The following is a 25,451-nucleotide window of genomic DNA, read 5'->3' on the forward strand; positions in this document are numbered from 1 at the left end:
AAGATTTAATGTACATTTATTTTTACCACGTGGAACATATAGTATAAAGATTTCATAGTGAATAAATGATATTCATTGAGCCAAAAAGGGAAAAAACAAGGAATTTACATTAAGCTACATAGTCTGAAATACAAATATGCAGAATTCATATCACTGGAGAAAAAAATATCTCAGCTGTGTTTCTTCTTCTAGAGTTATTTTGTTGTACCAGGAGATGAAATTTCAATATTTCAGTTGTTTGATGCATTATGGAGGAACCGTGAAGGCCAAAAGATGGTTCAGTTTATATACCTAGGTATTTTGATGCAATTAACCCAACTTGAGTGTCCGCTCTCATTCTTGATAGATAAAAAGGAATAAGAAGCAATAGAGTGTGAAAGAGGGAGAGAAGGAGAGAGAAAAGGAGTTGAAAATGTACAACATCTTATATACAGTACAGTCTCGGCTGCATCTTAAGTCGAAAACCAGTCCTAGGAGGTGATTTCTTTATAGGGGGTCAATTCATACAATCAGGGGTTAAAGAGAAGAGGTCAGGGTGTTGTACGTCCTTGATACTTTGGGGGTATTCTCCTTACCAGCAAACTAATGGTTTAAAAACTGTTTAAAAACGAAGCCAACTGAGCCAACATTTTCCCCATGTGGAACAGTGCAGTACGTTTTCAGTATGTTTACAGTTGTGGAGTACTGTACAGAAAATGATAACTCATTTCTGCTGTACACGCATCCAGAAAGGTTGACCGTGTAGCATCAAAATACAACCACCAAACAATGAAGAGTCCACCTTTCAATGTGAACAAGAGCTGTGTATTATTTGCACCCTCTTGGGGAGGACAAAGGAACAATTAACCCTAAAACGCACTGTAAACAAGACAGCAACTTTGGTAAATAGTTTGTTTTTTCAAGCTATTTATTTTATTCATTTATTTATTTTATTATAAAAAGTAATTTCCCCTCAGACAAGGACACAAAAGTTGGGGTCCCTGTCCATGTCATCTAATTGGCATCAGTGTTACAGTTTGTGTCAGTGTGTTGAAGCTCTGGTTCATGATCCACAACAAAATCGTGACAACCTTCCCAAAGTGAGACGCAGAGAAAAGGGCGACCAGTTGTTGTAATATGAAAGGGCTTGCATAAATAAAAAAAACAAAACAAAACAGAACAAGAAACATGAAACAGTCAGTTTTCTCTGCTTTCAATTCCCACTCGCCAATGGGGAGGACAGGCAAGGGGGAAGAACGAAAACCAGAGAAGGTGGAGCCATAGCTCCGCACAGCTGTCATGACTGGCCTATCAAAAAGAGTACATCACAGATGACATGGGACACCAGTGAGTTCATGAGCGGAGACACAGAAAGGTCCAGTAGCCGCGATTCATAGAGGGTAAACTCAGAGTGGTTCTCCTCCACCTTAGCAAGAGCGAGCAGAGCCCGAGCAGCCCGCCGCATCATGTCCACACTTGTCGGCTCAAAGTGTGACCCCTGCATGTGCAGTAGGGAACCTTGGCTCTGCTGGAACTGTGTAGCCGCTAAGCTGTCCTCCAAGAAGCCCAATAGATTCCCTACACTGGCCTTCTGTACCGCAATGGCACGGGCCACCAGGCTGTCACCCTGTGCAAGATTGGCCAGAAGCACGACCGCCATCTCCCGACAAACAGGCACCTTTCGCTCTCCAACTAGACGCACAAGGTTACCAAACAGCTTCTCTAATCTACTAAAAGGTGGCGTTGCCAGAATGAGGTCCACATTGTTGTCCTGAATGCTGAGCTTACAGAGGGTCTCCAGGACTAGTTTCTGGGGGGACAAGGCGCCATTAAGCCCGAGACTAGGGAAAGGGTCATGGGCTTCTGCTGAAGGACAAACGGCCCAATGGAGCAAGCCATCCAGCAGAGGCAGGCAGATGGTCTCAGTGTAAACCGAGAAGTCAAGCTGGCCTGAGATGTTGGCAAGAGTGACCAAGCAATTTTCCCGCAGTACCTCCAAACAGTCCCACCACCACTCGTCTTTCTTGCTACCAAGACTCTCATCCACCTCCTCTTCTTTCTCGTAAGTTAATGGTGCCTGCTTGCGCTCTGGATGCTGATGGTGGAGAAGCAACAGGCGGCCCAGCAATAGCAATAGCCCTGGATGCTTTGACATCTCCGAGTCATTGCCCGGGATGAACGAGAGGCTTCGGACAATGTTGGAGACACAGATGCAGCGCCGTGCAAGGGAATCTTGCCAGTCAGAGAGTGTGATGAGAGGAGCTTCATCCTTGCTGTGTGGCTCATCTTCTAAAATGGCAATGGAGCGCTGACCCTGTAATGATGGACTTGGAGCTGTTGGCCTGATGTCTTCTGAAGTTGTCGTCTCCGTTACTTGGTTCTCTTGATCTTTCTCGAAGTGTGAAGTCCCCTCAGACACAGTTTCTAGGCAGTCAGCAGGTCTATCGTCCCTCAAATCTGAAATTCCATTGGTCACATTCTCAGTGGATGACTCTGGAGAGGGCTGCAGCTCCACTTCTTTCCCATGCTCTTCACTGGATGAGGGTAGTGTGTGTGCCTGGCTGTCCTTCTGAGCTCCTCTCTTCCTGCCAGGAATCGGTGCAGGAAGACGCTTCCGTTGGTGCAACAGATCCATCTTGCTTTCAAAGTGGGTCTGAATGTGTTCTGTTGTATCACCTCCACCAATACTCCAATGCAGGAGGCCGCTGTCAAATTCCTGCACACGACCAAGCTTATTTGAGCAGTCCACCACAAATGGATCCTTTTTTCGCACAATCTTCACGGGAAGCTTATCGAACTTGCTAGCCTGTTTAGGCTTTTCTTGAGTAACAGCTAACTCGAGACATGGTGGCTCTGAAGTTTTGGGTTCTGCAAATGACTCTCCTTCAGTCGCTTGGCAATCTTCTTTCTTCACAGAGTCTTCAAGTGTCCTTGGCTTTTCTTCCTGTTTTATCTGAAGAGGTCCTTGTGCTATGAGTTCCTGATGCTTTGACCTGTGCATTTCCTCTCCTTCATCTTCCTCCTCTGTTTCTCCATCTTCCTCCATGCCCTCAACCAATGCCTCATCATCCACAGCGTTTTCTTCATTTTTGAGCATGCTGGGATCTAACAAAGCTCTTTGTCCTGGATCACCAACTTCATATTCCTTCAGAATCCCAAAGATCTCAATGAGGCAACGGCGGAAATACTCAACGATTAGTTCCAGGAAACCAGGGAGCTTCAAAAGAGAACATTATGTTATCCAAGATGAAACTTTAGTAATGTCAATAAACATTTTTGTAATTTCCCTAAAATGACTCACCTGTATAAGATTGAAATTTGAAATACTGTTGTCATCATATAACAAAATGTTGATGGTGTCTAAAGCCCATGTACTCTCCGCCAACAGTCCTGATTTAAGGGACATCATGACTCTCCATGCTTCTGGAGTGCCTACAAAAGCAGTATACAGTTATCTTTCCATATCTCACAGGTTTGAACCTGATAAATAACCCAAAATGTCAATTCACTACATAAACAATTATTTCTTACCAATTTCTTTCATGGTAAGACGCCTACGTGATTTGAGAACTGGTGACGTTGCCTCTATGGAACCTGGAGGAAAGGACAGGTCTCTTCTCATCATTGGAGGCTGTACTGAAGAAGGTACAATGTGAGATGCAGGAACTGGAGGTCCCGCCTTCTGCATTTTGATATTGCTGGATATGTAGGTTGATTTGCTGGGGGAAGTCCTGCTTTCCATAGGACGAGGCATGGGCGTGGGGCTTGACACCTGTGGAATGTGGTTTTGCATGGTTTGGGGAGACTGGTAATTTGACGGCAAGGGTCTGCTCATTGGTGGACCTGTGCCACTAGGGCCATATGGGGGTTGTCGTGGCCCAGGCCACTGGCCCTCATGATTCATGCGTGGTTCAGATGGCATCATGTCTTCAGATCGATTCATTGCATGGTAGCCAGGGCCCTGACCGGGACCTGTAGGAGGTCCCTGGCGGTTGGGGTAACTGGAATAGCTCATATCACCTCGGCCCTGCCACATTCCACCTTGAGGACCGTCAGGACCAGACTGCATTGGACTGCCCATCATTTGAGGTGGAATGGAACCCTGGGAGTTTGGGACCGGGGCTGCTTGCATCCTGTCTCTTCCAAAGGGGAAAGGGAACTGATTCTGAGGGCCAGGTGGACGACGGTCCGAGCCAGGGTAGGAACTGTTATACTGGTTGTATATTTCCTGACCACTTGAGGGACCACTAGGGGGAGCCTGCACCGGTGGCTGCGGCTGCTGAGCATTGTATGGCCCACTGAACATCTCACCATCATGATGCCTTTTAGCTGGTGGGTAACCACCATCAGCTGGTCTTTTGTAGTTCTAAAGGCAAAAAATTAAATTTTAAATGTGTGATAAGGCTTTCAGCAACATTTATTCATTATAAAAATGTCATTAAAATTAAATATCAAAACGTTTTATTAACTGCTTTCCTACCGATTGTTGTTGTGGGTACATTCCAGGCTGCTGATTCGGATAGGAGCCACCAGGAGGCACACCCTGACCAGGATACTGATTACTATAGGATTCATGCCTGCACAGAGCACCATATGCAAGAGAAATGAGAACTAGATATAGCAGATATACATACATCTCCATAAACATAAACAAATTATTTGACTGACCGCTGTTGCTGAGTAGGGTAACGATTTGGTGAATACATCCCAGATTCAGCATTGGAAGTCATCATATTTGGCTGTGGCACTCCAGGCCCCATGCTGCCATCTGGGCCTATCCCTGACTCTGGTCTACACAACACAGTAGAGGTTAAATTTCATTGTATCATTTAAATAACAGCAATGAAAGCAAAAGGAATTTGTTTCTTTCCAAAGTAAAGAAAAGATTGAGTGCACCTCCTGTCATAGCTGGGGCCATATGGATACTGGTGCCGCTGGCCCATGGGCATGTTTCCTATAGGGCCTGGTGGTCCCCTGTTGTACTGATCACCAAGACTGTTGTTGGGACCCTGCCCACCAGGCATGAACTGTTCTCCAACTAGGATCACAAGCACACAGCTCATTACACCAGGTAGCTTATGAACTATAAAGGCTCATGATTACATGAGTACAATACAAACCTTTACGCATACCACCAAAGTGGTCTTTATTGGGTTCATAGGGACCCATGCGACCAGGCATCTCTGGGGTGCTCATGCCTGACTGGTAGCCAGAGTTGGGTGTCAAAGTGTTTCTCCGAGAGAAGTCGCTATCAGCAAATGGGTCTTGCAGGTTCACACTGCTCCTAAGAAACAGGGCAGGTAAGAAGTGGTTCACCGCCAAATAACGCAAGCAGTACCACAAGACAAGTGAGCAAAACTCACCTGCCACTTGGCATTGGGGGCATCTGACTGTGTGGGGTGGAGGCAGGAGTAGGGGGCTTCAAGTCTCCGCTTTCCGCCATGGAGCTGCTGGTGGACTGTGGTGTTTGGGGCCCCTGGAGAGAGCCAGATCCAGCTGTGCAATGCATGTAAAAAAACCACACACACACACACACACACACACACACAAACACACAAGATGGGGAACATTATTCATCTATGTTCGTTATATTTACATGCAAGTGCTACAACAATCAGTTGTACTACACGCCAAATTCTTTGGCAGTTAAAGTGTTATAAAACACCGGTTTCATGAAAGAGTTTTTTCATGAATAATGCAAAGAAATGCTCAGAATCTAATGACATGACACACACATTCTCCACTCTGTACAGATATGTTAACATCTGCAAAATGTGTTTAAGGATTTCATGGCTTGTTAAAAGGTATACTTTCCAACCGTTCATTAGACATAGGCAATGCTTCATGTGTAATGTTATAATCTATCCTTGTCCTATATTATAGAGCTTAAATTGCACATGCAGTATTAATTTATGAACCTATGATGGTGACTCTTCAGTAACTTGTTTTTAAACTTAAAAAATATAAGCCAGTTACAGTACATTCCTTACTTAATTTTGGTATAGGGGTTTTGTTGCACTGGTAAAATTAAGATATAGTAGAACATGCTTCCGTGCATGGTATGATAGAAATCCAAAATGCCAAAACTCACCTGGGGAGGGAGGCTGAATCTTGGCCTGGTTTTTTTTGCTATCTCCACACATAATGTCAGGTGGTGGGTCTTCTCCACGCTCAATCTTACATTCAAAAGCATACAGACACTGAATGTACTGCTTTTTCAGAGAGCTGGCAGCACTGCTGGAGGTGCCCACATTTAGATTTGTGGACAACTCCCTCCATTTTTTGTTCTTATTAACCTGCAATTACAAGGATGCCAAAGGATATAAGCAAACTCTCTTGAAAGAAAATAAGGTGAGACCTTCAACATTATCATAATGTGTATGAACAGCTTGAATATACCTGTGTCAGACCCCCAATCTCCTTTACAGACACATAGAGGCGGAAGAGATCGAGGGGTTTGCGTCCCACAGCTGGTAGGTTACTCATACCCATGGCTTTTTCTTCTATGAAAGCCAAGTAACGATCTACCCACATCTTTCTTTCTGGCTCTGGGCCTAGCTCATACAACCGAGTGATCTTCTCATTGGTTGTTGTGGAGGAACTTGACTTCTAGTCAGAAGCAGTTTATATGGAAGGAAGGTATTAAACAGGAAGTGCAACAAAGGATAACTGATTTCTTGTGTAAAGACAATACACTTCTATCTTAATGTTAAGCAAACCTTGGATTTTGATTCTGTCTTGGGTGTCCCCTCAACTTTGTTATTCATTTTCTGGGCTTGGTTAAGTTTCCCATCCATACCAAAGTCTGGACCTGGGGACATGCCTAAGAGAAAGAGAGAAAAAAAAAAAAGATACATAATCGTGATTTTGACCAAGCAAGTAAAAAGTAATTCAGCTATGTTATGTATCAGAAGAGACAATCTTACCACTAGTGTTGTTAGCAATGTTACCACCCATAGGGTAGGGAGAACCCTGGGTATTCATCATCCCAGGCATGTTGTTCATGGAGGGGCCATATGGAGGTCCTGAGCCCATCATACCGGGACCAGGAGACATGTTGGGGTAACCTGGTAGCCTGTGAGGCAAAAAACAATTAACTTTAAAACAATTAACAATTAAATTAAATTTGTACTCAAAAATGGAGAAAAGACTAACAAAATCAGACATTTTAAATGTGTACTTGTTACGGAACATTGATAATGCTCAACTTCAGTTGTATTTCAGTTCTTGTATACCTGTTGTGTATCGAGTTGGTGGGTCCGTGCTGCATTGATGCAACATCCTGCGGCTTTCTGTTGAGTCCTGGAGGCGGGCACATCCCAGTTCCCACTTGAGGGGGCATATTGGCCATATTAGGACCCATACTCGGATTCATGTTGGGGCCCATGTTGGGGCCAAAGGGACGTGCACCCATCTGTCCATGGGGCATCCTTGCAGAAGGCATTCCAGCAAACATTGGCCCTCCTCCTTGTCCAGACATAGGGTTCATGGACCCACCCATTCCAGGCCCTGAGTAACTGGCATTAGGCATGCCACTGTACCCAGGCTGCCTGGGGTAACCTGAAGAGGAAGACAGTAAGTTGTACTTTGATACAATGTTCCCTGGATAGTGTATGAACAGAGTCAAGGCTACCAAAACAGTACCTATTCTATTTTAAAATATATGCATGCAAAGAAATGTAAAACAAACCTATATAAGGCTATAATAATTACAATTATACAAGGACATTTAAAGCAGTCAAGTTATCGGTGCTTCAGAATACACAATTTCTTTGTTGGTTACAACAGTCACTGTGTCAGATTATGTGATTTTGACTCCTAAAATCTTGTTGTGTCATCAATAAGAAACATGACAGACCATAGGTTGCTGCCCAACCATTCATCGCTTTCCAATGTGCATGCGGTCATCAATAGGACGGGACTAGACAGAAGGTATCATGAGCCTAAACAATAGGGGTGCAACGGATCGTAGATGATCTGTATGGACCAGGCTGCACGGTTCGGCAGGCATGTGATTCACGGATTAACTGTTAAGTTTAATCAACATAGACTTAAAGGTTACGCTGTTTTCTGTGCATTCAGCCGCTGCCACACACACCCAAAATGCACATGCAGAGAGAGAGAGAGAGAGAGAGAGAGAGAGAGAGAGAGAGACACCGCATGAACATCGAATTGATTCCGGTTTCACATACACACGAAGTTATGTTAAAATACCCGTTTTGGCAAGTATTCTAGTATCGCAGTTGGTTATGTCTTAATTGAACAAACAGCTGAGAAAAAAAACAGATGTGTGTCAGTATTTAGGTCTGTGCATTTGGTCTTAAAGTGACAGCAGCCAATAAATACCTGTTTCTGTCTGCTAATAAAGTAACACGACAGCTTAGATTAATCTGTATTTAACTAGTGCAATGAGCACCATTGTGTTATTTTACACTTAATTATTCCATTTCTGCACCTGAATGCTACTGTAGCTATAGCTGTCACTTTTTATTCGATATTCGAATATGCATCCATAATCAAACTATAAATAAAATATCTGGTTTTTAAAATGCCATGGGTAGCGCATTTTTTACAATCTATGATTAGACCGTTTTGTTTTTTGTTTTATTCTTTGCTATCTTATCCAGTAGAGGGCACTCTAGACGTATTGTAGCATAGGCCTATGACCAAATCAAGCGAATAATAGCTAGTAGCCAGGCACGTCTGTGCGCTCCGAACGTGTGTTCTCCACCGCGGGGAACATTGTAAATAAAAAGAGAGCCGCACTTAATCCAGATCAAGTTGATAGACCGGTGTTTCTTGTATGTTGCGTGCACGTAGATATTCGAATATATTCGAATACATTTGCATGATATTCGATATCCGTTCGAATTAGATTTTCCTCAAAAGTGACAGCCCTAACTGTTACTGACTTTATTTGTAACGTTGTTTTGTTTTATTCCACTATGATTGTATTTTGTTAAATTGTTCTTGTTTTATTACTAACTTTATTAGTTAATATAGTAGTTTTGCTGTGGTATAGAAGTACTTAACAGTAAACTTTCACTAAGTATTTATTTTTTCTGCTGATCCAAAAATGATTCGATCAGAAAAAGGAATCAAAATCCGTAATATGATCTGAACCGTGAGTTTTGTGATCCGTTGCACCGCTAGTAAACAATGGCTAGCAGCGTGTTCTGCTCCGTCTTGTCATCAGAAAATCCCCAAAAAAGAAAAGAAAACCTGACAATGGACACAAATCTGGATTGAATGACGAGGATAGTATGGGCGGTCAAAGAGAACCAAGGTAAAATGGGAGTATTGTTGCCATAGCTCCACAAATATTTCCTCCATTATAAAATTCCACCTAGCAGGACTGATACCATTGTCTCTCTTTCATTTCAGCATGTTTGAAAGCATGTACGAAGGAGGCACTTCTCTGCATCTGTTGGCCAGTGTCACATATGTGAAAGAAACCTTGTTAGTCTTTCTGTAGTAAATGTCGGGAAGCATCGCAGATGTTGACACACACTAAGACACACTTCACTACGAGATGAAGTGATTGAATCTTGCGTCCTGATGCCCATTGTTGTTTACGACACCCAATGTGAAGCAGATTGTGCCAGAATTTCTCTAAAATCAAGTAGTCTGAACTGGACTTTAATCAACACAGCATATTGCTTATGCTGCATTTTTTTGTAGAGAGAAATAAACAGATTTAATAAGATGCCTTATCCAGGACTACATGTTGGGAATGAAACCCAAGGTCAGTTTGGTCAGTTAACAGATAGCATTGGCAAAATGTGGTGGTGTATGGATGCCTCATTGGTGGGCTTGTTAAGAGTCTTCCCAGGTTCTTGAGTCTTTTAGCAGCATGTAGCGCTGTAACCCACAGTCACTGTAGCTGTTTAACTGACGTGAGCCATGCTACGTCAACTACTTTTTTTTTTCCACTGACGCTAAAAATAACCACACTGTGATCCACTGGTCGCACAGAGAGAAAAAGAGGGAGAGTGAAAATGATTTGGAGGGACAGCGAGAAGAGACAGACAGAAGTCCAATATCTGTACCTCCACTACAGTCACTTCTCTCAACATGGGACCCATTTTTAAAATGTACATTTTTCTAAAATATAAGATATGTTTTGCCTTAACTTATAGTCAACGTATATCACTGAGCCACTTACCCTGTGGGCCATATTGAGCCCCTTGTGGCCCATAGTTTGCCATGGAGTTGTTCTGCTGAAAAGGGACCATTCCAGCATGCACCTGGCCTCCAGACGACTGACGAGGAGACAACGCAGAGCCAGACTGTGGAGACCCATAGGGTGCCATTGGAGGATTTCTCTGCATATATCCTGTGCAGACAACAAGATTAATGTGTTGACACAATAAATGAAAAAAAAAGCATCAAGATGTAAAACAAGTCCTGTCTTTTTCAAGTAGAACTTATACAGATTGAGTTACCTCTCTCTTGGCCCATGCCAGGTTGATTCATTGAAGGGTGCATCATCCCATCAGACTGTCCACTTGAAGGGCGAGGAGGCATCTGGTTCCCTATAAATGAAAAATTCAAATATAGTGGTTAAAAAAAAACAACAGTAAAAACTAAAATGAAGAACGACATTCTGTAACTTGGAGAACAAAACATTTTTTTCTTTAACCGTTTTAAGCACTTAAGAACTGGTAGTTGAACCACAACTTGTTCTCAAAAAAGCAGATTGTAATTAGAGCCACAAAATATTATATACATCTAATCTTTATAACTATTCCAAACCATTTTCATGATGACTGCCCCATAAAGTGCCAATAACACATTTGATTGTTTCAACATAGTTTAAGGTATTAGCCATACCTGGCATCGTGGCAGGGGACAGTGGGCCAGAACGAGATGCCGAGGCGCTGGCAGGCGAGCCCACCGGGGGAGAGGTGTGGGGGGAGAAGGGTGACTGTGCTGGATTGCTCTGTTCTCCTTGACTGCTGGATACTCCAGATGTGCTGACTCCAGGGCTCAGAGCACCCTCCGTACCAGTAGGTAAGTCATCAATAGAACCGGATAGATCCTAAGCAAAGAGAACCGTAGAAGGAATGTCAGAAAATATGAACATACTTGGAAATGTATCTGTGTTCCCATAGAGAAAAAAAAAAATAATAGGCTCAGCTGTTATCAGGTATTCCAGCATTTCTGCTAGGGCTTTAAAAATGAAGCTGTCAGCTGTCTCAAAGAACTCTTCGTGGCATTATCTTATCTCACTAATATTTTCCTAACCTATCAGCAACATTCAGCTTTCACAGATTTTAAAGAATATTGCTAGAAAAAGAAGAAAAAAAAATCCACATTCAGAATCACATGTCTTGCAGGCTATGAATAGGGTTTGTTGCTTAATTGTTAGTCCAAGGCAAGATACATATTCTGTACTGAAAAAACTAACAAAAACAAAAAAGCTAAACTAAAATCAAAATGTAATTATAGCACAAAAATGTTCCTTCTTTAGAATAAATCTCCTGATGACAGCTACTTCCACTCGGCAACAATGAACTCTGGTACTATTTTTTTCCCTCTCTGAGACACACACACACTTAAGGGCTCTCGGTACACATACAATCACACAACCACAGTGCTGGCCTTATTTATCTTATCTAGGAGGTGGAAAAAAAGTGAGATCACGGCGTCCCTGAGGTTGCCATGGCTACGGCAGTCGACTGCACGTGTGCTGAGTCAGCACAGCTGGGTGTCTCTCTGTGTGTCCTTTTCAAACACAGTCTCACAAGTCATACACACACACAAAAAAAAAACGGTACAGAGAGAACTGACAGCATAGATTTTCGTGACAGACCGCATGAAGTTCTTCATTTAGCAAAAACCCCAAAGGTCCTACATAATCACTCCTGAGATAAAGGTGCAGCTGAGGCTGAATTATGCTCACATCTCCAAGCTAATTACTTTGCTCTAGAAGTCTACAGAAAATAGAGCATTTGACAAACAACTTGATTGTGCATTTGTGAATCTGTCAAATTCACAATGCATGTTAAAACGTGGTTGGACGCGGTCAACAGCTTGTGTGAAATGAAAGTGTCAGACTCACTGGTAGACTGGAGGGTCTGCCCTGTATGTCCTCTGTGCTGCTCTTCGATGCCAAAGGCGGACCGGAGGGGGGAGCGCTGGACTGGGAGCTAAATGACTCCTGGGAAATCTCCTGTGGATGGAAAAAGTCAGCCCAGGTCAGTCTATATAGGTATTTAGGGCAGTGGATGCATGTACAGATGTTTTTGCTGATAGATATTACATGTAGGTTTAGGTCAGTCTCACTGTTAGTAATACAAGTTTCTGTTTTTGTACTTAATAATAAACCAGTTACAATAATGCTTTTATTAGCATACAAGTCTGTAAATGTGGTAGGACTGTGAAATGAAATGCATTCCTAATTTCAAATAAATGCAAAAGCAGTCATCCAATTTAGTTCAAACAAAGAAAGTGAACATTAAACATGCTATTAACATCCCACCTTTAAATTTGCATAGGTTCACAAATAAACATGGTTGGTAGAATGAAAAAAAAAACATCCAGTATAGAAAACTTATGCATTTACACATTATTTAGCAGATACTTGGGTAACACTAAGATTAGATTTCTTATCATTAATGTTTTAGGTTTAAGCTAACTAATATTTAATTTCATTTTGACTAATTGTTTTATTTATTTTCTTAAACTAGATAAATACGGTTGAATCATAAATGTACTATTGTTCACTGTTAACTAATGTTCTATATATCATAAAAATATAAGAAAATACAGAATACAGAAAATAGGAGTTTTTAATGTTTCTCAAAGCAGTCTCTTATGCTCACCAAGACTGCATTTATCTGATCAAAATTTTTAAACAGTAACACTGTGAAATATTTTTTAAATATACAATAATGACTTTCTATTTTTTATATGCAATGTATTCCTGTTAAGGAAAAGCCGAATATGGAAAAGCCATTACTCAAGTCTTTATTTTTCAAGGATCATGTGACACTAATTAATGTGCAGATTTTTTTGTGCAAGTAACATGATCAATGCTAAAAACAGCAATGTTGCATAAAATGTATGATCAGAAACCAGGAATGAGAAATCATCTTCAAAAGGATAGAATTTACTTGGGAATCAAATAATGTTTACCAACATTATAAATGTCTATAATGTCACTTTTCATGAATTTAATAAATACACACTGGAAGTATCAACTTCTTTCAAAAAAATTTAAATCATACTGACCCCAAATCTTTTGAACACTAGCGTATGAAAACATTAACATTACCCAAAGACAATAAATGCTGTAGAAGTGTTGATCATTGTTAATTTATGATACTTAATGCATTAACTGTTAACTAAATTTCTTTGTAAAGCATTACCTATCCTTTTAACCATTGCTGGAGGAGAGTTTCTCACTTTTATTCTCTCATTTTCATCCACCCTGAACCACAACTTTAATACAAAAGCAGAAAGCTTAAGTTACCTGAGGAGGAGGAGGAAAACGCTGAAATGGCGATTGTTGCTGCTGCTGCTGCTGTTGTTGTTGTGGGGGATTTTGAGAGTATGCTGTGGGCTGTCCCTGCGGCATCGGTCCGTGTCCCGCAGGCGGCTGGGAAGCAGGTGTGGGTGTCTGCGGTGGCTGCTGTGATGTTGGCGGTGGCTGCTGCGGTTGTTGTTGGGGGCCTTGGCCAGACGGGTAACTGGGTTGGGATGCAGGAGGAGCCTGGGAGCTCCCCTGCTGCGAGGGCTGGGACTGAGGCACCTGTTGCTGTGGATATGGAGACTGGGTAGACTGGGGTGCTGCCGAGGACTGTGAGTACGGGGACTGGGATGGGCCAGGCGAAGGGCCGGTCATCTGCCCCTGTGGCATGTGGGGTTGTTGGTAAGGAGGGCCAGCCTGTCCATGTGGGCCAGAGGACTGGGGGACATGGGGTTGCTGTGAATAAGGTCCCTGACCTCCTGGTTGCCCAGGGGAAGGCTGGGGGTATGGTGACTGCTGCTGTCCCGAGTGAGACCCCTGACCGTGCTGGCCGTAATACGGCTGCTGTCCCTGCTGCACGTAACCGCCTGGTCCCTGCTGTCCATATGATGGCATCTGCGGAAACAAGTAGGATGGCACTAAAGATCATTGAACTCATGGCATTTCCCCACATCGATTTATATCATGCGGGTAAATAGACAAAAAGAAACACTTCCTTTTATTAACATGCTACAGACAAGGCTTCCACCTTTTTTGACAAATGAATTTGTGACACCGACTGTTTCTCCTGTTTATGGTTGTAAAACTGCTTTGAAGCAATCTGTGTTGTATTAAGCCTTCTAAACGTAAACTTGAGTGGCTTGAATATCCATTACTTCTCCAGTCGTTCTTTATTAAAGGATGAGAACTTATAGTTGTAAATTGCTACTTTTTAAAAAATGTACAAAATGCCGTCAGTAAGACAGAAAAGATGGCCTCAGTGTTAAATGTGACAAAACGAAGTGTTTTAGCACTCAGCATTAGCAGAATCATCAGAAATTTCAATGGCTCTTACAAGCTGTGGAAATAATCATGTTAAAATTTCACTGATATTGTTAATATGAGTTCAGATGAATAAATATCAACACAAGGAGAAAGAGTTTATTCCTAAAGAAGATAAGATGGGGTTAGGGTACCCAATATACCTCTACAAAGTCCTACAACTTTTATCCTTTCTATTCCCTGTATAAGGCATGGATAAATTGTATTTACTGTATCAGAAAGTGTGACCTTGTCCAGCATCACATTTGTAATTATTCATTAAGGCTAGGAAGGGCTAAAGATCCCATGATACATGGGACACAATACACTACATATTGCTATTTTTATCAAGCTTTGTAACACCAAACACTATGATACAATGTGATTTAACGATAAATTAAAGCTCCCCAAAAATCTTTTTACTTCAAAATACTGTAACAAATCTCATTCTTTCTTTTTTTTTTTACCAAATGGTCCACTCTGAAATTAAACGGAACATATCCAGGCAATATTTGGTGAATAAAACATTTGAAAACAATGTGGAATTTAGGTTGTAATAAATTATATAATTACAATCGGTATAATCAGAAATTATGTCTCCATTTGATGCAACAAATGCCTCGTTTATAAAGGTTTTTATTTTTTTTGTTTCGTCACACCGGGTCACTGCATCACAGATTGGTAAGGGCGTAACATTTCCATCACATGCTTGAAGTATTCGCCCAATCACAACGCACTGGATAGCTGTCCAATCAGAGCACACCTTGTTTTTCAGATCAATGAGCTTTGTAAAAATTTACACGTTTCAGAAAGGCGGGGCATAAACCTTAAACCGCATAAACACCAAATACATTAAAAAAACTATTTTTAGCAACGTCATATTGCACCTTTAAATATTATTACTACAAAGTTTTCTATATGCATTACTGTTAAAATTCCGTTTTCATTTAACTGAAATTTCACGTTACACTTATCAAACTGACTTCATACAAAAGTTTTCCCCTTTACTTCTTGAGAACAGTGCGTCTGTGTATCTATGCTGCTAAACTAACTTTAAAATCTTAAAAAGCTTGCTTAAGTATATATAAAAAAGAAACACTGATGCCAGCACACCAAAATCATGATAAAAGAACACTTCAAAACTCTTTTTTTACCTCCTCTAATAAAATTAGAAAACACATTGCAATAGGTTACAAAATCTGCATTAGTTTCACAACTTATAATTACCAGGATATTCACTCATTTAACTACAACAGTGCAGCCTTATAACATCGAGAAAGAGCACTGACCTGCTGGCTGTACTGCATACGCCCTTGCATGCCCATAGGGTATCTCTGAGGGCCAGGGGGCCCGTAGCCCTGGCCTGGGTAAGTAGGCCCCTGCTGGGGCCCTGCAGGAGGCCCTTGATGGGGCTGCTGGGAGTAAGGCCCACCTGACCCATACGATTGGCCGCGCATTTTCCCCATTTGATCCATGGAGCCTGGAGTCTGTGGAGCAAGTGTGACAATATGATTTCAGCAAGGGGATCTCACAAATAATGACAGAGAAACATAAACTGAGTTTAACACAAAAGACATCTACAAATCTTTTAACTCAAGGACACATTTTCCAAAACCACTAAATCAAACCATTACTCCGTACTACTACACTCCCACACTTGAGAATTTGATTTGAAAAAGCCAGGGTGGAAATGAAAGAATAGCAAGGACAAAATAAAAATGCAAGAAACCACAAGAGGAGAGAGAGAGAGAGAGAGAGAGAGAGAGAGAGAACAGCCAGAGGGGGAAACGATAGTGGAAAAAGGAGAAGGAAAAGGAGAGACAGCAAATAACCCTCTGCTACCGATTCCCACGGTTATTAACCTGACAGTTACCTTTCCTCAGCCTTAGTTAAGGAAGTCAACAGTGCTATATATAACTCATTTCAAATGGAGGGCAGTCTGCCGAATATTTAACACATCCCAGCTGTAGCTCTGCTTGAGCCTCGGCCAAGCCAGCCTTTTCTTTTTTCAAAAAAAGACGGCAATCTTGGCACCGAATGAATGACACCAGGCTTAAATGACATGTGAGGAGAGGTCCAGCTTGACTTGCAATGAGATGAGTGCTGGTGCATAGAAGTCCAATATGAAGCGGGGGTCAAGTTAACATTGGAGTTGGAATATCAGTCATTTTGTTGTAAGCTAGCAAACATTAGGAACAAAACAACTGCACAAACAGATGAAAAACTAAATACAGCAAGTTTCCAACATTAATTTCTGATAAATGCAGAACATGGCACTATGTTAATTGCATCAGCTTATAGTCTTTCACACTGACAACATGACTGATTCAAACATCGATCGCTTGCGAACTCACTTTAAATGCAAAAATACAAATTAGGCTTCAGTTTCCTTTTACTTCAATCCCCACAAGCGATGATTTTTCTGCATGGACATGAAGTTATATTCATATTTTTGTGTGTGTCCTTAAACATGTACTTTTTTTACTGCGTGTATTTAACATTATTAAAATATTAGCATGCAAATGTTAATAAAATTAACATCCTGATAACGGCTGGACAGCAATGAGACTACATCCTGTTCTCCTTTGTGTTAAAAGTGAGTGCAATTAAATTTCTAGTGTTGCATTCAATTAGAGTATTTCATTCAATAGATTTACAACTTAACAATTACTTGCCATACTTGAGAAGAAAAAACGCACTCTGTCCATCCTTTAAATTAATCTTGTTTGCCGTAACCCGACCGACCCCGTCAATTTAGGACCAAATCAAATTGTTTATCTTTTTTTACTTTTAGTCCGACCGACTTTCCGGTCGTAAATTTGCGTTAAATCTGACCAATGTTTTACTCTTCAAACAACTAATACAGAAACTATAAAATAATATTAATTTTAGTAAGTATTGTGAATATATAAATTGCCTAGGCCTACATACAAACAAAGGCTACGCTCTTTCTTTAAAAAAAAAAAAACTGTGACGTCATCTATGTTTACACGGATGTCACACTGTTGCCGGTGCGTTCTCTTAGTGTCCTCTCATTCACTGTAAGAGTCAATGGTTCGTGCTTGGTAATGATGGCTGCGGCTGCAGTAAACAAAATATTTGCGGTCACAGTTCAAAATCATATGGGTTTGGGCACCAAAACACATTAAATAATTAATTAAAACCCATCCCATTCCTTCTCACGTCTAGACTAAAACCGTGACCATGTCGACTGTCTGAAAACCTTTTGCACGAATCGACTGGAACAACCAACAAAAGTTTCGAAAACGAAAACAGGAAATTGATTTTAACGACCTTCTCTCAGAGCGCGTCCAGTTTTTTTCTTTGGAACACGCATCATACAGCAACTGCAGCTTCGGACACGCACGCATAACAGTAAAAAATACTTCTGCACAATGTTTCTCTTTTTACAACAGTAATGTGAATTCTGCCGGTATTCAGACAGTCTTATGCATACAGATACCGGATCGCAATGCGATTTTTTTTGTTGAAATTTTTAATTGTAAACACAGCGATGTTGAAGCCTGCAGTAAAGGTTTTGCATTGTTATGGCAGTCCACACTGCTTATTGTTTTTCGAGAATGTTGCACTCCGGTTTGTCATTATACACGTAACTTCACGCCAATAAATCATCAGAAATATTGGTCTTTACCAATATATTGAATTTTTACATTCGCCCTGCCTGTTGTCAGTGGATTTACCTATATTGGGTGTTATTTGCTACATAAAACATATTTAGACATGCAAAATCGATTTTACAATCGATTCAATTAACACTTGTCTCTCAAATCAAATGACAAAGATTTACATTTGTTTGTGGCCTGCATCAAAATGAGGTTTGCAATGATGCGCCCGAAAGCACAGGTTGAAGACCCAATCAGTGACGTCACGATATGCTAATTTGTTTAAATTCATACCTACATAATCCCCAAAATGTACTTTTTCATTGAAACGTAAAAAAAAAAAAAAAGACCTTCCTACAGACCCTTTTTTAAGTTTTTTTTTTTTTTTTTTTACTGCAAACCAAAAAAAAATTTAAGGATGGCCTCACAGAGTGAAATAAAAGAAGTGTATGCTGTCTTTTCTATCATAATTCCCCTCCGTGTATGTTTAAACAGAAAATAAATGAATAAAAATAGCCTCAGAAACATTAACCATTAAGTATACTTTCATCCAGAATGTCCGTTGTTTCATGATTGTAAAATCTATTCAACATGAAAAATGAAATCCTGAAGGTCAGCTTAATACATGTTTACCAATCAGCCAAATAAACTCCTCTCCTGCCTTCACCTACACAAAACATATGATATATCTAAAAACAGTTCAAAATGCTGAGGTCAGTAACATTTGTATTAATACTTCTTTTCATAAAGAACATATTCAATTGATCGAAAATGACAATAAAGGCATTTATGTTACAAAAAGTGTATTTATATTCAAAGAACCCTCAAATATGGTAAATTTCTGTTTAAGAGTATAAGAGTATAAGTATAAGAGTTAAGAAAGAAATTTTTAAAAGATGTCTCTGATATTTTTAGAAATTGATAATTGATAATTTTATGTACAAAATGGCTCACATTAATATGTCCTTCTTTCCATCTTTGTATCTGATGACCCAGAACATTAAAAAATAAACACTGATTTTGGTTTTACAGTGTCAAATAACAACCTACAAACGATGCATTCAAGCATAAGCTGGACAATGAAGTTTTACAATGACAAATAAGAAATCCTTGTTAATATAAAATGTTAAACTGATGGAGGCAAAACCAGGAACCAAAGTGACAACATTCAAATGTCAGTCACCACTTTAAATGTCCCTTTGTTTAGTAATATATAATCCTTTTTTTTCTAGTAATGTAATGTAAGTCAGACTGTATAAAAATGGCACAATTGTTCATTATACACAGATGGGCACTGACTCAAACATGACCAAAGCTTAAACATGATTGCTGAACAACACAACATGAAAAATAATAAAATAAGAAAGTACACTGTGACATCCTATCTGATTTGGGCCAGTGAAACCTCATCTAGGATGTCTGTGTAATATCTAGGAGGCTTGTTTTGAATCTGGCTTGAGTTCAAACCTTGAAAAGAGGTCTATGGCTGAAAACGCGCCATAGTGTGAAATGACTGAGTGCAAGCTGCTCTTGACATTTTCCAGTGTCCGAATGGAAAAATTAAATAAATAAAAGCAGCACATGGCTAATCTGCATAAGATAAAGTAAGGGCTCCCTTGGCAGGAGAGGCTACTGGACGGGCGCTGTGATTGGCCATGGGGGATGGGGTGGACACCAGAAGACTTACAGACCGCTGACACTGCAGTAAGCATAACTCTGTCTGAGATTAAATAAAACATAATTATAGCAGAAACTTCAAAGCAACATGTAAATGAATCAATTAAGCAAATGTAATTAATAACCAAGAACTGTACAAAATCTGAAAGACCTACATTAATGTTTGGAGTCAGTAAGTTTTTTTAATTAATACTTTTATTCAGCAAGGATGCATTCAATTGATCAAAAGTGACAGTAAGTGAAAAATCTAAATGCGGCTCTTTTGAACTTTTTAAATCTCAGAAACCTGAGATCAATTGTATCACAGTTTACACAAAAATGTTGAAGCCACACAACGGTCCTGAAGAATCATGTGACACTGATGACTGGAGAAATTATGCTGAAAATTTAGTTTTGTCACAGGAATAGATTACTTAAAAAAAAAAATAGATATTTTAAATTGCAACAATATTTCACAGATATTACTAGTCAATTTGCTCAAGTTAAAGCAGCCTCTCTGTGAACATAAAACATTTAACTGACTCCAAACTTTTTAATGGTAGTGTATAATCAGAATTTTAGTTAGTGGTAGAGGTGCACCAGTTGCAATTTTCTTGGCCGATTCACAATGTTTTTTTTTTTTTATGTGACCTGCGGATACCAATTTTTGCCAATTCTGTTTTTTTTTCTCCAAGAACTAAAATTGACAGCATATACAAAAAAAATCTACTATTCTTTAACACAAAGTTATTTTTTTCATTAAAAAAAGTAATAAAATAAGGACAAATAAAAAAAAACTGCAAACACCAGAACAAATAAATGCAATAGAATAAAGAGAGCTATGAAACTAAGTTATTCAATTTAAGTAAGTTTTATTCGGGTAAGAAATACTACAGAAATTAAAGTAATCAAATATAAATTATCAAACTGAATTTCTGTAGTCGTCATTGCAGAAACTGAACACAAATTAATGCTTACCATTAAAGTTATAAAACATATTCAGTCAAGAGCAGAAAGTGATTGTCTTTTGTTCTTTGATTAACAGGACTTTTAAGAATTATCCACCGACCCAATATACTGTTACACAACTTACCTTTCTCTTTCTCAACTATTTAATGTTCCAAAACTGACTGTATTTACTGCATATTTACCAAAACGGGCATTTTGACATAATTTGTATGTATTTGAAATTTTTAGTGCAGTTAGCCACTCATTTTGGTATGTGTTGCTCTCAAGTTGTTCGAGACTAAGCGTGGCTTGTGTGCGCCACTGATATAGATCAATGGTGATGTACGTGCTTTTGGTGTAAGCGCGAAACCTGCGGGCATGACTAAAATAATGCGTACAAGCACTATTTAACTGGAGCAAATGAGATGTGTGTAAGAGAGAAGAGTCGTCGGAGAGAAGAGAGCGAGAAAGCACAGCTGACAATATTGCCTGTGCCACCGGTAACAAAACGGATCGGCTCGAAATCGGAAAGAAGCGAGACTGATTGGCCAGTTGCCAATCACGAGGAAAATCGGCCAATTCCAATCCCTGGCCAATCAATCAGTGCATCTCTAGTTAGTAATGTTGCTTACGTCACATGGTTTGAAAACCAATCAACATTTTAATGACGATACCTGACATATGTGGGCCCATATACAGATGATGTGGAAATTCTGAGGACCAAACCATCAAACAATATTTCAGATATCCACTGCCTGTAAACTCACAGATCAGTCTTCACCTCGAAAAGAATTTCTCTAATAAACAGACATTTCCCAAGAAAAACAAATTATAAAAAAAAGAGCAATCCTACATAGATCATAAACGTCTTTAACAAAAAGGAATAATGCTCAGATAATAAGGACTTTCTCAAAGAAGGCAGGAAAAGAGGAGGATTGAGTTTCTGGTATAAAAACTATTTTTCACAGGTTATCATTTCACAATGTCATATAGTAGGGCTGGGCGATATATTGCATGCGATTGTCACTCGTATTTTGTCAGTAAAGCCGGTTCCCTGATTAACGGTAAATCGCTATCACCTGCTTTCCAATGGAGCGGCATTTAATAGACAGAGCCATAGATCACTGACTAGCTACACAATATCACGTTCAATATCGAAGGCGATACATCTGCAATAATGAACGCGATATTGCATAGCTTGTCAGTGAACTACGACTCTGTCTATTAAATGCTGCTCTATTTGAAAGAAAATGGCGATTTAGCAGTAATCACAGAACCAGATTTACTGACTTAATGTGTGTGATCATTGTGTTTGATATATCGCCCAGCCCTATCATATAGTTATTCAAAAAGAAAAATTTTAAACAAGAAAACAAAATCGAAAAAAAAAAACCCAGGCAAAAAGAAAATCTTCCAATCCCCTTATCCCCAACAAAACTGAAGCATGTTTAGCCTCGACCTAGTATGAGAAACAAAGTTAACTGTGATAAACAGATGTTGTTCAACCTTGAAATTGCACTTAAAAGTGTTTAGACATATGAAAGATAAACAAACATGATAAGCGCCACATGAACAAGCATTTAGCATGCAGAGGACAAACTGACAGGAAACAGTGCACATCATCATACTGTAAACAACTGGCATGAGTTAAAAAGAATCCAAAAAGATTTTCTCCTTCAATATCCAACAGGCTAGAGGAATAAGACTCGGAGTATTCAAGTGTCTTCAATAACCGAAACGTAAAAGCACTAAAGATTCCCAGTCACCTCTGACATGAAACCAGAAAGCTTCCCATCACAAATATTGCTTTGAATAAAATCTTGGTCTAACACACCATGACAACAGATATGAACAATAGGATCTGCAAAAAATGTGCATTTTTAGTTACAATTTATTTATTTATTTTTCTCCTATAAAATAAATATTCTTGACATGATGACTGACATGCATCCTTTTTATAAATGCATACATTTGCATTTTATGTTAATATTATACATACATATATGTATATAAATGCACATTGTTAAAACTTTATAAAACAATTACTGTTCAAAGCATCAATGCCTGATTGCAATCCTAAGTCATTTCATTAATAAACTCCTACTTCCCAGTATGTAGAATTAAGTAATTGCATATTAAATTAATATACAATACACCAGTAAAGGTTGAGGGAGGTAAGCAACATGAACTAATCAGCAAGTGTTTCAGTGTTACATCATATGCAATTATAAATGGCCAAGAGCACAGGATGCAGAGCCAATCAGATCTCAGCGAGCATGTCAACCCAAGACCAACTGTCTCCTGTCTTTGACAGGAGGATTTTACCTCCACAATTCAAATCCCACTGCAAACCAATCTGCACTTACTCAAATCACTGGGCTTGTGTTTACAAGCTGCGCGCATCCAGACCGACAATCAACTGAGTCCACGCTTTTAAAATGAAGCTTTTCCTCATCAAATGTGCTTGTAACGTCAATTTAAACTGTATTTAAATACACTATGGACCACAATAACGATAACTAGTTTATGTTTCTCTACTACAAATGTGTGACACACGTTATCGGTTTACACAAGACGGGTTTTTCCACATAAAATATCCGCTTATATTATGTTAACCACCCTCATAATTAACATCAGAACTGAAAAACAACACACCAACCGGTTAAATATATCCTATTAGATGTATATACAGAACAATACAGCATATAAAACACAAAGGCGTTTGAGGGAAAAGCTAAATGCGTTTAAGCCTTCTTGGTGGAGAAGCAGCCTGAGCTAAATACGCATTTTCAATCGGAGATTTACCTTCAATTCGAGCAATAATAGTCAACAGCTTTCAACTCACAACACATGTCCAACCACGAAGCTTGTGGCGTTTCGAAAGTTTGGTTGTTTTAACTAAATATAAAGTGTAAAATTATGAGCAGCTATGGAAAACCAAGGAGGCAGCCATTTTATGGTCTCTTGCTCAGACAATAGCAAGCACAGTGCGTTTCAACCACTTTAGCAAAGCGAGAGAGAGACCGTTTTTGAAGGCAGTAGGGTTGTAATTTTACCTGGTTTCTACCCAAGGGTTGCCCGGTACTTCCAGGACTCATGGGTGACGGGTGATGGGTCCTTTGTTGCCAACCCGGATGGCCCCCACCGTACTGCCCGCTGCTGCTACCCATATCTGCTGGTCCCTTAGCACCGTCCTGGCTGTTGTAGTCGCTCGGTGGGTAACTTGGGTAGCCCCGGGCACTGCTGGGTGAGGTGAGGAGCTGGTTGAGGGTCGGGGTGGATGTTGGCTGCGGGTTTCCCATGTTATATCGCTGATTGCTGTAAGATGCAGCCGCTGCTGGCTGCTGCTGCTTGGCTGACTGCCCCCCTACTGCCTGAGCTTGAGGAGCGCTGCGCGGAGAGTTCATGCCGTAGCTCTGGCCCGGGTACGGGCTTCGGTTCCCGAACGGACTGTAGCTGTTGTACTGGTGGTTCGGGAAGCCGTGATCATGGGAGTTGGGCTGATAGGGGTCCATCATGCTGCCCGATAACGCGCCTGGCCCCGCTGCAGCTGCCATGCCAGGGCTTTGTTGTCCGCCATGTTGATGAAAAGGGGCCCGGCTGTAGTGCTGAACGTAGTTATAGGAAGCTGACTGAAACCCGGGCGCGTGATGGTGTACCATCCCGGGGTGGTTGTTCCCCTCCGGCCCGGTGGTATCATTTTGATTATTGTTCACCCTCGACGGATTCCCGTTGCCGTTTTTCATATCCGACTCCCCTCCTCCCCCAGCATTTCCCACATCGGCCCGGTCCTGCAGTTCCCCGCGAGCCGGAGATCCACTCTCTAGTCCCGGCTCCTTATTTTCCTGGTGCTTCTCCCCCGGTACCGACTCCTCCTTTGGGTCTCGATCCGGTTTTTTCAGCTCGGAAGGCGGGCTGGTGTTGAGAGAGGTAGCGCTGGCGACCTGAGCGGCCATGATCTCCCCCTCTCCCTCTCGGCGAGTCGGTCACAATCAAACGCGAAACATTGAATGTAAATACAATAGTTTTACAACAATTTACCCGTGTCCCGACTCATCCCCACTCCTTACGCCGGACCGAATCCGGACCCCATCTTCGGCTCCGTTTTTTTTAGACTTTATCGCACCGAGTTCCCGGGAAATGAAATTTAACCGACACGGAATTTGTGGGGGTTCTGTTGCAGAAGTAGACTACAGACGAGGAACGGATCACACCAGCACGAGGCTCACTTGGATACAGCCATTTTACCGAGGTGCGCCGAGAGCAGTAAAACACGGCTCGGACTCTTCAGAGTGCGGAATGGATTCAGAGACGGGGGGCTGGGTAGAGGGGAGTGTTAAATTGACGTTGCATAACGGCAGGGTTAAAAACTGCTCCTCAAACAGATTTTGGTGGGAAAACTGTGGCTGTAGTGAACTGAATGAAACCATATAGCCAGACATGACAATTGCATTAGTGGCATGCAATCTCTCCCTGAAGTAAGCTTGTCTTACTGGTTTTGCAGAGGAACTGCCTATAAAATACCAAAGTCTGCACACACACACACACACAGACACAGGCATTGTATGTAGGCCTATTTCTGGTGTTCAAGAGGTTGATTTTTGACTTGCCTGGTTAAATATATGTTAATGAATGAATCTAACATCCCAACAACTTATTTGTTAACTGATGTTTCAGGTTAGTACAGTAAAAAACAATAACAATGCAACATTTATATTATAACATACTATATGCACTTGACTATTGTAGCT

The 25,451-nt window shown here is 40.6% G+C and overlaps 1 protein-coding gene across 2 annotated transcripts; it reads right to left on the minus strand.

Moving 5' to 3' along the window:
- On the minus strand, positions 1-25,036 carry LOC128030523 (AT-rich interactive domain-containing protein 1A). 2 transcript variants are annotated; one of them, XM_052618226.1, is made up of 20 exons: positions 23,757-25,036; positions 15,763-15,960; positions 13,457-14,068; positions 12,044-12,154; positions 10,813-11,020; positions 10,425-10,514; positions 10,145-10,315; positions 7,215-7,539; positions 6,906-7,054; positions 6,699-6,802; positions 6,379-6,588; positions 6,071-6,275; positions 5,343-5,475; positions 5,100-5,257; positions 4,876-5,017; positions 4,648-4,770; positions 4,460-4,556; positions 3,511-4,345; positions 3,281-3,411; positions 1-3,196 (listed from the first exon to the last, which is right to left on the minus strand). In XM_052618226.1, the coding sequence occupies exons 1-20, from the start codon at positions 24,654-24,656 to the stop codon at positions 1,277-1,279; spliced, it is 6,822 nt and encodes a 2,273-aa protein (XP_052474186.1). In that variant the 5' UTR covers positions 24,657-25,036; the 3' UTR covers positions 1-1,276. The 2 variants fall into 2 exon arrangements, with proteins under 2 accessions (XP_052474186.1, XP_052474185.1); XM_052618225.1 differs by having other exon boundaries at positions 5,100-5,263; positions 23,757-25,035.
- Positions 25,037-25,451: the final 415 nt, after the last annotated feature.

Source organism: Carassius gibelio, chromosome A16 (genome assembly GCF_023724105.1).
Source record: "Carassius gibelio isolate Cgi1373 ecotype wild population from Czech Republic chromosome A16, carGib1.2-hapl.c, whole genome shotgun sequence".
NCBI lineage: Eukaryota > Metazoa > Chordata > Actinopteri > Cypriniformes > Cyprinidae > Carassius > Carassius gibelio.